Here is a 16008-nt window from a genome sequence, read left to right as displayed (position 1 = left end):
TCAATTAGGTGACGAAAAGATGCACTGGCATCAGTATTCTTTTGGCTAGTAGGAGACAAATAAAACAGTGTTCCATATTTGACTTATATTAGCCAAATTTATTGAGTTCGTGCATCTGTTACATGCATGCTATTTTCTATTTAATTTACAGTGGAAAATGCCCAAAATTACCCATGTCTCCTTTTGAAAAAGACATTGATTTTTTTGTCATCAGCTCCACTGACTTGAGAATTCAACAATCCATGGTTTCCAAGGGTCAACTGTGATTGGGGGTGTATACTAAATCTAAATATAGTGGGTTTTAATTGCTTAGCGAAAGTACTTCTAGCTATAAATTAACCGTCAAGGGAAATTAGAAGGGAATAACAGTCATGGAAATATAGACAGTCTTAAGTGTGTTGAAATATTCACAAAATATTTCTCCAGTTACTGATTATGATTCTGAAGTTCTTTACCTCTTCAATTTGGTATCATAATCTTTTGATGAAAATTTTTCTTGTTTCTGTTGTAAGCAAAAAGAGTCTGAGCATGAACTTTTGTAAGTGAACAAGCGTGTCTCAGTATGTTCTCAATATTAAAGCTAAGCGTAATCCCTCATCTTCTTGTAAAGATTAAACAGCAAGGAGGGAGCTCCAAACTACAGGGATTATCTCCAATTAACTCCAAACGTCAATCAACGACCTACACTGGCGCGCTACCATCTTTGATTTGATATCATCCGTTTCACGTACGGCTTGCACCACCACCAACAGCAAAATTATTCAACGTAGGTAAATTGTATGAGTTTCCTGATAATAACATATCTCTTATCAAAGTTTCAATCGGTGTTTTTCCGACCAAACGGACAAAGAATAATTGTTCAATAACGGTCGGACTAATGGTCCGAATTGACGGTAACCGAAGTAAGAGTTTTCCGAAGCGAATAGGTTGGTTTGGGTATTGTGTTCTGGTGTAATCTTCTAAAGCACATTGTGTTTTTTCTTGTAAGTTTTCGATATATTGTGGATCACTTAGCCCTGGTGCATCTATAGACAAAAAACAATGACAGGTTTTAGGGCTGGGATTGGTTTGCAGTCTCATAAATGCAAGGAACTGTCAAATTTTTCAAAATATTCAAACAAACATTGCATGTATCTCTAACTATAATAGTTCCTTTGAAAAACGAAAAAGAAAAAGATTTAGCTGACCTTCTAACAAGAACGCTTCTGATATAAAACATCAATTGAATCAGACTAAGAAGATTGAACATTAGAAGAAGCAGAAATCGAAAATTATTGGTTGACCGCAGCTGATACGATGCTCTCCTGTGTGACATTTTCAAGATCAAGAAGAAGAAAAATTACCTGGTGTAAAAATAGCGATGGCTTTTAAGCATGCATATTCAGCTGGATCAACATGTAGTGCTTTCAGTTTATCCAATTGGTCTTGTAAAATTCTCACGTGATCGAGAAAGGAAACCACGCGGTCATTCAAAGCGTTGTGATTGGTCTGATTAGTCAATAGATGGGCGACTTGGATGGGCATCGGACATTGGGCGGCATTCAAAATGAACAATTCCTTCCAACCTAGCCTCAGTAAAGCTACTTGATCGGTAATTGCTAGATCGGGGAAAAACGGGATATTTCTGGCCCATTCAACTGCACTGAAAAGTAGCCTAGCTGCCAACTCACAATTATCAAATCCACCACCAGGGGATGCGGCTCCACCGTACATACCGTTACCCATGGCGTTCGGGTATCGGATGACGGGATATGGTTCGGCGCGTAGTAGAAGGGAGATGAAACCCGACAGGAAGGAATGACCATTCATCATTCCATTGCTCATCATAGACGCCATACCGGCCTGTTGTGATGCCAAACGCCCTCTTTGGACGGCTACAAGGAAAGAAGACGGAAAAAAAAAGTTTTGAAACTATTCTTTAGAACAGGGACATAAGAGGCGTCTTGGACCATGTCCGCACGTGATGGTTCCGTTTCCCTCCGAAACGAAATGAAACCATTCTATTGGTTAGAAGTGACGTAACACTTGAACGTAACCAATAGAATGGCTTCATTTCGTTTCGGGGCGAAACGGAACCGTCACGTGCGAACATGGTCTTATATGCTAAAGCGCTGACAAAGGAGAATTAATAACGGAATTTCTCAAATTTGTGCTTGCGCGATGCAAGTAAAGATAAAATTATGTCTTTTTTTGTTTAAAAATGCTGAGCGTAAAAGCGTCGTTTTGTATAAGATTCTTATTTCCACACTAAGATTCCTGTGCCACTTTTCTAGCGGAAAAAGACCAAGACTTCGGGTAGTTTTCCTAGCTTTAGAAACAAACCCTTTCCATTTTCATGCTGGTTATTCCAGGAGAAATAGCGGAGAGATTCCGGTAAAGTGACAAGAATCTTAGTGCGGAAATACGACAGTATAGTTTTCTATTGCACTGATGATGATTGGGTGAAGTTTCCAAAGAACTCCTCAGTGCTTATATCACTTTTTCTTTTTTCGATATTTAAAGAAATTTGTGGTGAAAGTATTTTATCTAAGTTTTCTTTTGACACGCGACATGGTTAATCCTTTTATGAACCACACTGAGAATTATTACGACAAATTGGTCTTAGGGCGTGTGACCTTGGTTTAGATTTATACATTTAACTGACCGCAAAAAATGAACAAATTACATTCTGCTCGCAATCAATGTGGACAGAAAACATTAATGAGTCATTTTTCGGATTTAAGTCATTCATACATCCTCTAACGAAAAAATTTCTTATAGAAAGTATATCTAGAGATCTGAGATTTTGTAAGGTTCAAATATTAGAAGTTCGAATTAGCTAGAATAAGTAAAATAATTTCTTTTCTTGTAATTAATTTACGCACTTGTATAAAGTGCTTGAGGAAAACGCGAACTCAATCATTCTTATCGTGTATAAATTCAATTAAAATTTAACTTAAAGTTGCTAATTTGAAAGTAATTTCTCATTAATCATTTAACCACATTGAACTTCCTTCCGTTATTTTTGCAATTTCTAAATTTCAATTTTTTTTTTATCTAAATTGATTTGAAATTCATGTAACATGCAATCTGAAACATATAGCACTGATTTCACAGCATCCTTAACTTGCATTCTCTTTCTAAGATTCGATCTTGCGAGCTTTTTCCCTTGTTAATATCCTATTATATTCCCTCTTATATTATTTCTCAATGCACTTTATACAAAAAAAGTTCTTGAAATCCATCGCCACAGATCGAATTCAAGGAAAAGCCCCTACAGAGCCCCCCCCCCATTTTTTGTAAAGTAAACATTTTTGGTTGTGCCTTCTTAGACTCTATATTCATTGGCCCCCACTTTCAAGTTTATGGCTTGAGCCCTGCCCTACCCACAGTTAAATTAGTCAGTAAGTTACTGACCCTTCCTACCTTCTTTTCTCATTCCAACTTTAAGACATTTTTTGAGCCGACAATGTTGGCATTGGTTTCTGTGGTGTTGATCAATGGGACAGTTGCGTTGTGCTCTGCACGTATACGTAAGGTTGCGACGTACGCTTCGTTTGAAGAAACTCTTACAACCTGTGGAGACATAGAAATACGTTATTAAGAATAAGGCTTGTGTAATTTCTGGAGCTTAAACCCAGCTGACCCACAACGTCGTTTCAACGTTCATCTAACATTACATGGACGTTGTAAGCGTTAGATAAATGTTGAAACAACGTTATGTGCCAGCTGGGATGGTTTTATGCCGTCTGTATGGACGACAATCATCAGAAAAATAAAATACCAGAGAGAAATATTGAAATAGAAAGATCTAAAGCTTTTTGAAAATGCGCGTCTGCGTTAAAATTGATCTGCCGCACCTAAAATCTTTCAATCTTTATAGTAGACACAGGCGGGTAGATCCCCGGTAGATCTGATACACTAGAGTATGACTAATTTCTTAAATTTTAACTAATGATATTTGAAGGGTTACATATATACTTGGACTGTTAGAATAACAAGATTTCGTAATCAATTATTTTCCAAAATCTCATTGCCCAACCCAAAAATAAACACTTGAAATTTCAATTTCCTACCAAGAAAGGTTAGAATTTTAGATATATTGAAATTACAAATATCGGTGTGGACTTTAGCAAAGCCTTTTTAAATGCAAGAATGAGAAAAGGCCTACATCACTTTTCCCAACTTTTTGGAATGCCCCGCCCACCCCTTATTGCCAAAAATAAAATGATTTCTGGGGGGGGGTCTCGCTAACTTGCATTACGAATTCATTTTCTAAACTTGAGTTTTTAAAAATCATCACGAACGTCTAGACGAAATGCATTGCGAAATACTCATTGAGACCCTTTAATTTTTAGACTCAAGAAAAGCCAACAAAAAGGACTTCAATATTACTTTGGTTAATCGGTGTGTTTGATGTGACATATTATTCCCACAGAATTACCCCTAAATTTGAAACAACAATAACAGACCACTTCAGTTGACAAACTGTACGAGTTATCGTTCCATAAGGGTATGAAAAGTGCCAAAACTGTAGACATAAAATGGAATATTGCCATAGTTTATAAGAGTATTTTCTTCTCGCCTATCTCACCATTCGAAATTCATAAAGTTGGCATGATTAACGGAAGTAAATTGTGTGTGCGTAAGAACAGGTAAAAAGTCTTTGTATGTTTATGAGACATCCCTGTGTCACAGACCTGAGCCCCACTGGAAGATTTGCTAAAATTTCGTCCCTGGTGAGAAAGATATCGTACATTTCAATCCCAGTGACAAATTGACTTTAGTTTCTTTCCCATTTGAAATTTGAAATTCATTGAAAATAAACTGCATTTCAAAACCACCCCATACGATTTTTTGAGCTGGAAACAATAAAATTTTGATCACCATCGGGATTTTGCTAGAAACTTTTTTCTTTGTTGTGGGAAAAATTCACCGGGGCTCTGAGACAGGGGTGTTATGAGCTTCCTTCCTCTCTATCTACCACATAGAATCTCTTTACCCTCTTCAAAGGTGCATTGGATTATGTACCCCTGCTTCTTGTGGTGTATCCATGCCACTAAGAAAGGGTTGGTGGACTATAAAACTCTGAATGACATTTTGAGACTAAAGGATTCTGAGACTATGATGGAAAAATTTTAAAAGTCATACTCTAACATAAATACACAGATACATAAACAATTGTTTATAGCCTTAAAAGTCTCTCAAATTAAATTATGGATATATGTGTGCGGCTCTTTTGAAGCCAAAAAGACCCTTAAAACGCTCTTAATACAAGAAAGTGGTATCTGAAAAACGTTATTTAAAAAAATCGGCACCCAACAAAGAATAGACACAAACAACGATGAAAAAAAATTCAGATTTTAAGTTTTGAATGAAATAATGTCTTTTGAAAACGCAGGGACCGAGTGGCCCTGAACGTCTGTGACTTGAACGCTTTGAGACTGTGCCGGCTACTTCAAAGAACTAGACATCAATCAGGAAATGAATAACTGGCACTCCCTAATGGTACCTCAGAAGGGATTGGGCCGGAAAGTCTCTTGGTTCATGCGACAGACAAACTTTGTCGCCGAACAAAGTTACTTGATATATTTTAGCATTGTAAAATTTTCATCAAAATAAGTTAGCGTGCTTTGGCAAATTATTGATGTTCTACTCGACCACCTTAGACAATAGCAATAATTTTTTTTCTTTTCAGTTGGAAAGAAAAAAAATTTGAAGTAGCTGATAATCCCAGCAATGTATTGGACAGGAAAAAATAACGATTTTTGTAATTTCGATGTTCGATCTGACACTGTTCACCACAAAAACATTTGCGTGTTCCTGCAGATTTTTATTTTTGAACTTGATTTTTTTGTCGTGAAAATTTCTATTTTTATATACGTCTAACTTCATTGAGATCACGAATTAGATTATTTCGTTGATTTGGAAGGAAATGAAGTGATTGATGGTACACATAACATGTTAGAGATCCACCAAGATAGATTTCAAGCCGAATAATGAAAAAGAATTTGAACACAATGAATTTCCAGGATGCCATACAACTCTATGCAAAAGTCATATTGCTATAGATTGTGAAGGTTTTTGGTCATATAAAACTTTTGACGATATTTTCAAAGTTTACCGTACTGTAACCTGGATGGATTTCCTAATGCCTGATTGCGAGAAAATTATCTTTCAAGCAAAGAGAAATTTAATATTCAATGACAAAAACGATTATAAATGAAAAATTCTTGTTTAAAAACACAACCAACAACGACGGCGAAATATCGATCCCTTGATAATGACTTTACATCAGCGTTCTATTTCATTTTAAACAAAATGTAAAAAAGGTTCAAATTAAAAAAGGGCATGACCTTATTTTGGTCCTTGATGATAACTATTCGAAATCTACCGTCAATACATTTATTTTCAAGAATGACTCTGTGTAATTCTGAAATTTCAAAAAAAGAAGATACAAGATCTAGCTTTAAGTTCACAATTCCCTTGCTTTCCAAGCAGACACTTGTACCCTTAAAACTCTTAGCTTACAAAAAATTGCGGAAAACCGGACAATCCCAATAAATCTCAGAAATAATCCTGAGCACTAACCGAAAATTTCTGACGACACTAAGCAAGTTTTAAACTAAGTTGACCTAAATATGACCAAGCTTACAGCATCCCTATGATTTATAGCCGAACAAATTCAATGATGCACGCAGCCTAGGACAGATTTTAATGGCCGGGATTGCCCAGGGACTAAACAAATTTTCCCAATAAAATTGGCTTAAAATTCTTAACAGTATCACGTACCTTCACATGTGTAAACGCCGTAATGTTTCCCGGAAGATTTATCCCCGCAAACGACGCAGTCGATCGGCGTCGCGTTTTTTACGTCTCCTGCATCTGATAGCTCAACTTTAGTTTGAACGTCCCATTCATGGTGTGGTGGTTGCGGCATGTGATTGACAACATGGTTCAAACTGTCATGTGCTCCATTTGTTTGGGGTGTTACGTTGACAACGCCTGGGTTTCCATGGAGATCGAGTTCACCGGTGTGTGTTGGAGTCAGACCTTCGATTTTGAGAGCGTCAATAACATGCTATAACAAAAGGTGATAAAAATATAAAACAAGAAAAAAAAAATACGAAAAATCACAAAGAATAACCTTAAGGCTATACACTTTTTCGACCGTAGCCGCCAATTGCCGCGCGGGGATTTTTTTTCCGTTTTACCACCCTAAAACCGTCCCAGTCTTTTTTCGCACCTATAGACAATAGAAAAAGGTGTAAAAAGGTGTAAAAAAGGATTGGAGCGAGTTAAATCGAGGGATCATTAATAAATGAAGTGGCACGCGCCTGACCGCGCGACTACGGTCAAAATACTGTATTGCTTTACTTTTGTAAGTTCATTGTCATAATAATTTCCCAGAATGCAATTGTGAATTGAATATACCTAACAAGTCAAATAAAATCAATACACAGTACGAAATAAAAAATACTTTGCAAAGCACTTGCAACAAATTGATACAGAAATCAAATGTCCAAAGAAGCTTTACCGGCTTTAGATGACGTCGTCGGTTATTATACATAGGCATTTTGAAATGGTCAACACCAATAATTGAAAATAAGGTTAAAATACCGGTTTCCTTTCCCCAAACTTTTATGATTCTAAGATCAAGGGTGAAGTGAAGTTTACGAGAAAAAAGTATTGGGTCATATTTGTTGAAAAAGGGGAAAAGGTTTAATTAATTGCTCATTAGTGAGTTGAAAATATTTCTTATTGCTTTAGCTAATTAAGCCATTTTTAGGCGTACTGTCTTCAAAGACCAGCAGGTTCTCTTTTTACTCATAACTTTTAAAATGTCAAAAGAGAAACCGAATTTATAGTGTAGGGAAGTAAAAACTATGGAAACAGTTTATAAATCAGGAATTAATTTGTAGTTAATGAACTATCACATTGTGTTGAAATATAAAAAAAGGTTATAGAGTTATGGTTCTAAAAGGCCCTTGATTTATTAAGGGTAAAGTAGTGTTTTTAAAATGGAAACTCTATTTCCAGCCCAAATAAAGTCACTGTAGAGAGACCACCGAGATTTTAATCAGTGAGTTACACACACTGTTTTTCAATTCTTTTTTTCTTTAAATTAAAATCCAAAACCGTCTTTTTTTCTGTTATTCTAAAGCAAGTTGAAACTGTGATTTATCTAGTTCAAAACATTGAATGGTACGAAAGTAAGCACGAGGTCTTAATATCTGAGAGGGTGTGAACAATAGGAAGATATTTTGCCAAGTTGTCATATATAAAAATAAAAGAACCCAAAGATTCAAAAATCACCAGAAAATTTCCCTAATCTGAACATGAAATTGCAAAATACTTATTCTTCATTAGTCAAATGTGTCAATTTAAGCACCTTTTATGCCTCTCGTGACAAACAATTTACTAAAGAAGATTGAATTTTTAAAAACAAAATGTTATAAAAACAAAAGATACCTGGTGATCAAATAATTGGACCATATCTTCTTCTTCAAAATTCCGTTTAGAATATTTGAAAATATACGCCTTCTGCGGATACGTAAAGGTGGAACTGAATTTGAGCAAGGATTTACAATTTGCAGCTCTATTTAAACCCAGAAGCACTTCAATTCAACAACACTTCACAAGTCAAAAAACAACAACAACAATAAACACCTTTGGTTTTGTTTCAAGCAAAGTATAAAAATAGTCTCTTTATTTTTTGCGCAAATCAATCAACCTAACAACTGGCTTTCCGTTTCAAAATGCTTAAACTTGCACAAGCTTCAGGCACTCTTGTATTCCATTAATGTCTGACATTAAATCGTCCAAAATGACGACCCATTTATCAGTGGTGACGAGCACTGATTGAGTCAATAAGCCCCCTAATTCTTGTGAAAGAGCCAATGTAATATATAATTAGCTTAAATAAATTAATCCACTATTGTCTCAGAAATTTCCTCTTTTTCTCCGCAATGAACTTGTAACAGATCAAAATTTCCTCCCCTTAATTTTCTTAAGAAATTTGATTAAGGACTCTTCTTTGCCAAGAATCCTTTTTTTTTTGTTTGAGCAAAACGATTTTGAAAGAAACCCGAGTTTTTTCTTCTTATACTGCACGCTATACGCTATGATTTACACATTTGAAGAGATAAGGAAAATGTCATTTTGTAACTTGACATGACTAAAGGTATAAGTGCGTGTAATCAATACTCTGGCTAATTGTCAAATGCAGAGGCGGATCTAAACAAGCTGCAGTGAGGAGTTAGTTTTTGAAACCAAAAACACGATACCTTCGGCGCCTATTGTTTAAAAATCAGCGTAAATATCAAGTAAACAACCTTTTGTCACAGACCCATCTGGCTAGAATCTCGTCCCTTTTTGAGACCATCCACACTGGATTTCTTTACCTTGGAACGGTCATATTTTCCACCCCCATAGGGATTTCGATGGAAATTTTCGTCCCCGCTGTTAGAAGGAGTTCGACCGGGACTGTGAGACAGGGGTTTAAGTAAAGAATAGCATAGATTTTTTTAACAATACACCTAAGGATGGGTGGGGCTGTTAAAAGGAAAGTTGCTGCCATTGGTCTTATCTTGCCAAATGGAGATGTAGGGGGGAGGTTAGACAGAAAAGAAGGCCTGGAAATGTAAAAGGAATGGCCCAGTCATTCTTAAAAAAATAGTTGTGAATTTATTGATTTTAAGCGTTTTTTTAACAATACACCTAAGGATGGGTGGGGCTGTTAAAAGGAAAGTTGCTGCCATTGGTCTTATCTTGCCAAATGGAGATGTAGGGGGGAGGTTAGACAGAAAAGAAGGCCTGGAAATGTAAAAGGAATGGCCCAGTCATTCTTAAAAAAATAGTTGTAAATTTATTGATTTTAAGCGTACTTAAAAATCAAAACTCTCGAAAGATAAACATCGTATTGCATAATTTTCAAATTAAACACTTTACTTCAATTAAATGATTGCGAAATTTATCACGGTTACTCATTCAATTTCACGTCATGCTATAGATACTTCAAAAATCAATTTCCGTTTTACAACCCTGAATGGAGTAAATACAGGGTTGACCTATTCATAACCCACACTTACTGCCCTACATTACCCTAAGGCTGTCATTCTAAAGAGTTTGATTAATTGTGGTTTCTATCCATAATGAAGGTGAGATGTCATAGTTGACACTTTACTAGCTCTGAGTATTATGATGGAGGTTTGTTAAATACAGGGGTGAATAAACTGTTCTATTGGCATTTATAAAGAGATTAAGCTGAATTTGTCAACAATTTATAATTCACTTTTCAGTTTTCACTCGAATTTCCAAATCTAATACATAAAAGAAATAATTCCAATTATGCTGCTTTTGAACATCCTCGTATCACAGACCAAGTTGATCCCCTCATATGAAAAATTGGCTAAACATTTAGCAACAGTGAACTGGTTATGTCTGCGAAAGTTGGAGAGGGCAAACATCCGATATATATCCAAATGAATTTCTAGATGATTTCTAGTGAATTTGAGAAGATAACTGATAGCTTTGCCAAATTGGCCAAAAACTGTGTGTTTATTTAAAATGATCTCCAAGCAGTAACTTCGTTATTTAGTCAAACGAAATAAACGCAGCCCATAAAGAAAATGAACAGTGTTTACTCGGAATTATTTCTCGTCATTTTCAACATTTCGATAACATAAATTATAATTTTTGTTATTTTTTTGAGTAGACTCCGCCCAAATACTAATCCATTTTGCGTCAAAAGCTCATTTGATCTGTTACAAGTTCATTGCGGAGAAAGTATCAATCTCTATCCAGGTAATCATTACTATCAGTCCCAGGCACAAAAAGTATTTTTAACGTTCATCTAACGTTATATGGATTTTATGGACGTGATATGGACGTTGGAACAACGCTCTGTGCTAGCTTAAGTGCTTAAGTAGATCTCAACATTACTAAGAGCCCCCCCCCTCCAGCGGTAACTCCAATCACGATATCACACAATTTTTTTCTTCATTCACGAACACGAAAATCAGCAAAAAAATGGCTAATCACGCATCCCTTTGAAAAAGTGGGCTCTACTAAAGCTTTATTTGACATTGAATGGAAATGGCATGAAAATTCCAATTTTGAAATCATGATAAAATTATTGCTTAACTTTACAAATGGCTTCATAAATCCAGTATTCACGCAACCTCGCGAAATAACTCTTCAAATTTCCAAAATATAATTTTTAGTACGTAATAGTTATCGGACAGTTGCGAGTACAATATGAGAAATATTTTACGAGTTTCGAGATTTTTTCGTACAATATTTTCCGAGCCTTTAGGCGAGGAAAATATACGGAAAATCCGGAACGAGTGAAGAATTTTTTGGATCGCCGATAAATATTCGATGCACAAAGAATCATTCATTATTTGTTCATTAAGCTTTGGCCTACAGATCAAAGTTACCAATAATCTTAATGAGAATTTATACTTCTTCTTTTTAGATGGACTAGTTTGATACAGATCATATCATCGTCACGAAAATTGCTAAAATCTGTCATCACGAAAAATAGCAACAATAGCCCAAAATCTTGATCACGCAAGCTATTACGCCAAAAATATTTTGGAATCAAGCAACGCAAAAAAAAACAATAATGCAAAGCCGCTGGGGGGGGGGCATGTTAATAAATGGCAAGATTACTTCAAGTGCAGATTTTTGAAGACATCAAATTTCTATTTTGCATAAATCTTTGAATAATGCACAATACCATTTCCTACTAATATTATATTTCGTAAATTTTATAACGATGCCTTAAAAAAGAAAAAGGTTTAGGTATCGTATTCCTAAGCCAGCCTTCGAATTTCATAATATCAAACATACATAAAAAACAATGAGTTGATTTGTATTACAATGAATTTGAGATGATCAAAAGTAATCTTTTATCAAAAACAGATTAACTTAGGCCCAACCCTCTAATTCTTTTGATGATTTCAAGACCTAAATAACAATAATGACAAAACACATTCGAAAAAAAAATCAAAAATCAAAGAAATAATTAAAAAAAAAGTTCACCTCAGTCTTAATAAGTGATGTGCCCCTGAATGTACCTGACGTTGGTGTCTAGCAAATCGGCTTCCTAAATTGACCAAAGAAATGTTCTCGAATAAAAAGAGCCTTCAACCTTCATCCCCGTTAGGAAACTACCTTAGAATCTTATGTGAAAAAACTAAGATAATTTCTAAAATCTCAGCTTTTTTTGCACTCCTATTCAAAAAAGGCGATTCTCCCAATGAGAATTAGCGAACCACTTTTTCACAAAAAAGAAACTAATAACGTGAGTCATTCAATTCATATAGGTAACAAGTGGCTTGCGGCTCATTATCTTCTTTCGATCGGTTAGCGCAAAGAATGACAGTCGCGCATGACCGGTTAGCCCAAAACCTGCTGTTCATAATCAATTTCATATTCAGTCGCTCAACTAACGCTGACGGATACAAAAAGTGATAAAGTTTTAGCTGGCTGGGGCATACTTATTTATTACACCCCTGTGTTACAGATCAGGTGGACCCCCCGCCCCGGTGGAAAAATAGGCCAAAAAATCGTCCCCAGTGAGAAAGATACCCCACATTTTCAGCCCCACTAGGAAATTACCCTATGATTCTATCCCCATTGGAAATTGAATGGAAAAAATTGAACTCCAAAACCATCCCCATAGGAATTTTTGAGCTGGAAACAATAGATTTTCTATCCCCATTGGGATTTCGATAGAAATTTTCATCCCCACTGAGGGAAAAGGTTCCACCGGGGCACTGAGACAGGGGCGTTTTATTTTATTTTAAACAAATTTATTGAAAAATTATGATTAAAATTGCTATCTATGTAGTTGACTAAAAAATGTTCAGAGAGTTCAGAGACAGCCATTCTGTTCGGTTTTTCTTCCAGGAAAGGTAGTTACCCCGTTAATGTCCTTTTTAGCTACCACGATATTTTTCATGACATTGTTTAATAGACGACTAAGTTGACTTAATGGTATTTGATAAGCCCTTTATTTCTTTGTCAGTGTACGAAACAGAAAGTTTGAACTTGAATAACTTGAACTTTGTATAAATGACTCCTTTGGCATTGTAGAACCTTTGGAAACTTAATAGCTTTGACATGTACATTGTAAAGGGGAACTAAATAATCAAAGTATTGGCTGTACACGTTTTTTTATAAGAACAAGCTATATGAGAACATAAGGCTTCGATGGCCAAAATGTTAAGAACAAGTTAAGAACATTTAGGCGTTGCAGACTCTAAAACACACGATTTCATAGGAAACTAGACAAAAATGCTCAAAAAATGGCAAAAATTAAGAACATTTTTAGGCTTAGAGCTCAAAAAGTTAACAATATCGAGCGGATACAAAAGCATTAGCTGATTTCAGGAAAACATTGGCGAAAATAATAAATTTAAATTTAAGGTCCAACAGAAAAAGTTTCATGAATAAGTATGATTTTAAAAGGAAACACCTTTCCAGCGAAACACAAGTTGGGAAATTCAGACATACATATAGAGAACTAATTGACAGATGTAAGATTCAGTTAAGCTTAGTGTTGATAAAGTCCTTGAAAGGTGCAAATCTCCGTTTTTTTATTCCCATCAGTTAACTCAAAGCTTCCTTACTCGAAAACACGATTTCAAGAAACTGCTCGTTCGCAATCGGCCATTTCATGGTCAAAATGAATTATGGGCCCTGAGTCCCATGATTTCTTGAGACCGTTAAAGGCATTAACTTCCAAGCCTTTTGGGCTAGACTCGAGACTCCTAGATGGAAATGAAGCCACTTATTTCCAATCCAGGTCGCCTGCGTGTGGTTTTTACAGAAACGCCGGATTGAAAGTAAAATATATCGCTAGATTTCGAAAAATACAGTCCTCAAAACAAAGAAACCACTAAACACAATCCATCCTTATGATTACGGCGCGTTCTAGGTGCGTTCTGGATGGGAAATAAGTGGCTTCACTTTTTCTTGCCTGGGAAAGGCTAGAGATTCTACTCTAGCCATTTGGGCTTTAAACACAATAGTTAAAGGGCCTATACTTTACTTTTTGTAAAGCCTCCACCTAAAGCTAGAGCTGGGAACATAAACATCTCCATCGGGATATTGATATTGATTCCCACTGTAGAAAAAAAGTTCCACCAGTTCCACCAGGGCTGTGAGACAGGGCTGTTTTAAACCAAACCATTTGATTTCGATATTATTAGCTTTAGTTGAAATACATCTACAGTCATTTGTGCTGTTATGTAAATTTGTTTTATGGTTTTTCGGCGATGACGGGAAAACAAACTTAGATGATCAAGAAAAAGAAAATTCTTTAGTATGTGAAATTCTCATCTCGTAATTTTGTACTTTGTAACTTTGTAAGATTTCGTACCGTATACCGATTTGCACTGTAAATACACCTTTTCGACCGTAGCCGCATATTGCCGCGCAGGCACTTTTTTGTTCGTTATACCACCCTAAAACCGTCCCAGTCTTTTTTTCGCACCTATAGACAATAGATAAAGGTGTCAAAAAAGGATTGGATCCAGTTTAGGGGGGGGGGGGTGCCCGCGCGGCAATTGGCGGCTATGGTCGAAAAGGTGTATTGTATGTCAAATACGCTTGAATGTGTCAACCTACCTACAAGTTGTAGAATTAACAAACATCGAGTCATACAAAGTGTTTCCAGCAAAAAAAACAACATAAAAAATTTCAAACCACACAAAAGGAACCAGTCAAGAAAGTTGCAAAAAAACTTTTCCAAAAGTTCAAAAAAATATACTTCAAAAGAAATTTATTTAAACACACATTTGCCTTTAGTTTAACATCGCGTTAAACTAAAGCTATGCGTTTGAGAGATTTTCTAACATGACTTGATATAAATACTTGTGAACCTTTGAACCGAAATATAATGTGGCAAGAGTATAGAAGGTTAAACCGAATCCTATGTAAGGTATAAAACAATCTTTTGACCTTATTTTTTTCTTTTATTTATCTCACACTCCATCAATCCCCCGTATTGTAATCAAAAGCGATTGCCCTAGGGGTTACATTTTTCTTCGTAAAATAAACTGATAAGAAATATAAATTTCATAAAACTAAAAAAAAAAACCACACGCGTGGACAAGTCTTAAAAAAAAGGTAAAAAGGTCAAAACGAATTTACAAGAATTTTAATATCTGTTAAAAAATTTTTTTTTGCTCTCACTCACACAATATTAAATTTTGTATTTTAAGAAAAAAAGGGTACATTAAAATTTATTACCGTGTGTGCTGGATGTGATATCGTATGGTCATATGTGCCATCCATTATCGTACGAAATATCATGAATCAATACTTTAAAAACCACGAGAGAGAGAGAATAGAGAGTGAGTGACCTTTTCGAAATTCTTTGTTGACAACCAAATAGAAAAGAAAAACTTTTAACCTTGAACTTCTCAAAATAACAAGACAACAAATTTATTTGAAAAAATTTGTATATCATTCACGCCTGCTTAAAAAAAGTCACCTCTTACAAACTCTGTGTATTACTTTGACGATGTGTGCATGCGTATTTGATTTCAACTAGTTTGAACTTTCTAACTTAAAAGGTTAAAAAGTCTCTCTTGTTTTTTTTTATTATTTTTCGTTATGCCTCATTTTTTTTCGACGTCGATGTTTTCCGTCTCCGTTAGGTAATTTAAATCCGATGACAATTTTTTTTTTGAAATATTATATCCCCTAAATAAAGTACAAACACAAAATAATAGAGTCATTTCTATTGTGTCCCTTTGTGTAAAATTTAATGCCAAAATCATCAAAAACGTACTAAAAACTCGGTAACTCTAGAAGTTGAAACTTTAAATAAAGTAATAATCGAAACTGAAAAAATGACGAAAAATTTTGACAGAGGTAGTAGAAAAACAGAAAAAAGGGGTAGAAAAATTACCTATGGCGTACAAATATTTTTGAAAACAATAAAAATTGTGCGAAAAGTAAAAAAAATCAGTCAGAAAGTGTCACGACTTTAAAAACAATGCTTCGTTCGAT

The 16008-nt window shown here is 35.3% G+C and overlaps 2 protein-coding genes across 3 annotated transcripts in view; one reads left to right on the top strand and one right to left on the bottom strand.

Annotated features, from left to right (window-relative positions):
* LOC136810989 (dynein intermediate chain 2, ciliary-like) overlaps positions 1 to 16008 on the top strand; it is a 285291-nt gene that overhangs the window by 153785 nt on the left and 115498 nt on the right. The window lies entirely within an intron of this gene.
* LOC136810979 (nuclear receptor subfamily 2 group F member 1-B-like) lies at positions 202 to 15670 on the bottom strand. 2 transcript variants are annotated; one of them, XM_067067574.1, is made up of 5 exons: positions 15244 to 15670; positions 6772 to 7060; positions 3406 to 3555; positions 1344 to 1874; positions 202 to 1025 (listed from the first exon to the last, which is right to left on the bottom strand). In XM_067067574.1, the coding sequence occupies exons 1-5, from the start codon at positions 15304 to 15306 to the stop codon at positions 724 to 726; spliced, it is 1335 nt and encodes a 444-aa protein (XP_066923675.1). In that variant the 5' UTR covers positions 15307 to 15670; the 3' UTR covers positions 202 to 723. The 2 variants fall into 2 exon arrangements, with proteins under 2 accessions (XP_066923675.1, XP_066923676.1); XM_067067575.1 differs by lacking the exon at positions 15244 to 15670 and adding an exon at positions 8452 to 9324 and having other exon boundaries at positions 380 to 1025.

The sequence above is a fragment of the Clytia hemisphaerica genome, unplaced genomic scaffold (genome assembly GCF_902728285.1).
Source record: "Clytia hemisphaerica strain Z4C2 unplaced genomic scaffold, Clytia hemisphaerica genome assembly, whole genome shotgun sequence".
NCBI lineage: Eukaryota > Metazoa > Cnidaria > Hydrozoa > Leptothecata > Clytiidae > Clytia > Clytia hemisphaerica.
Note: the sequence above shows the minus strand (reverse complement) of the source record. Positions and strands in the feature narration are given on the sequence as shown.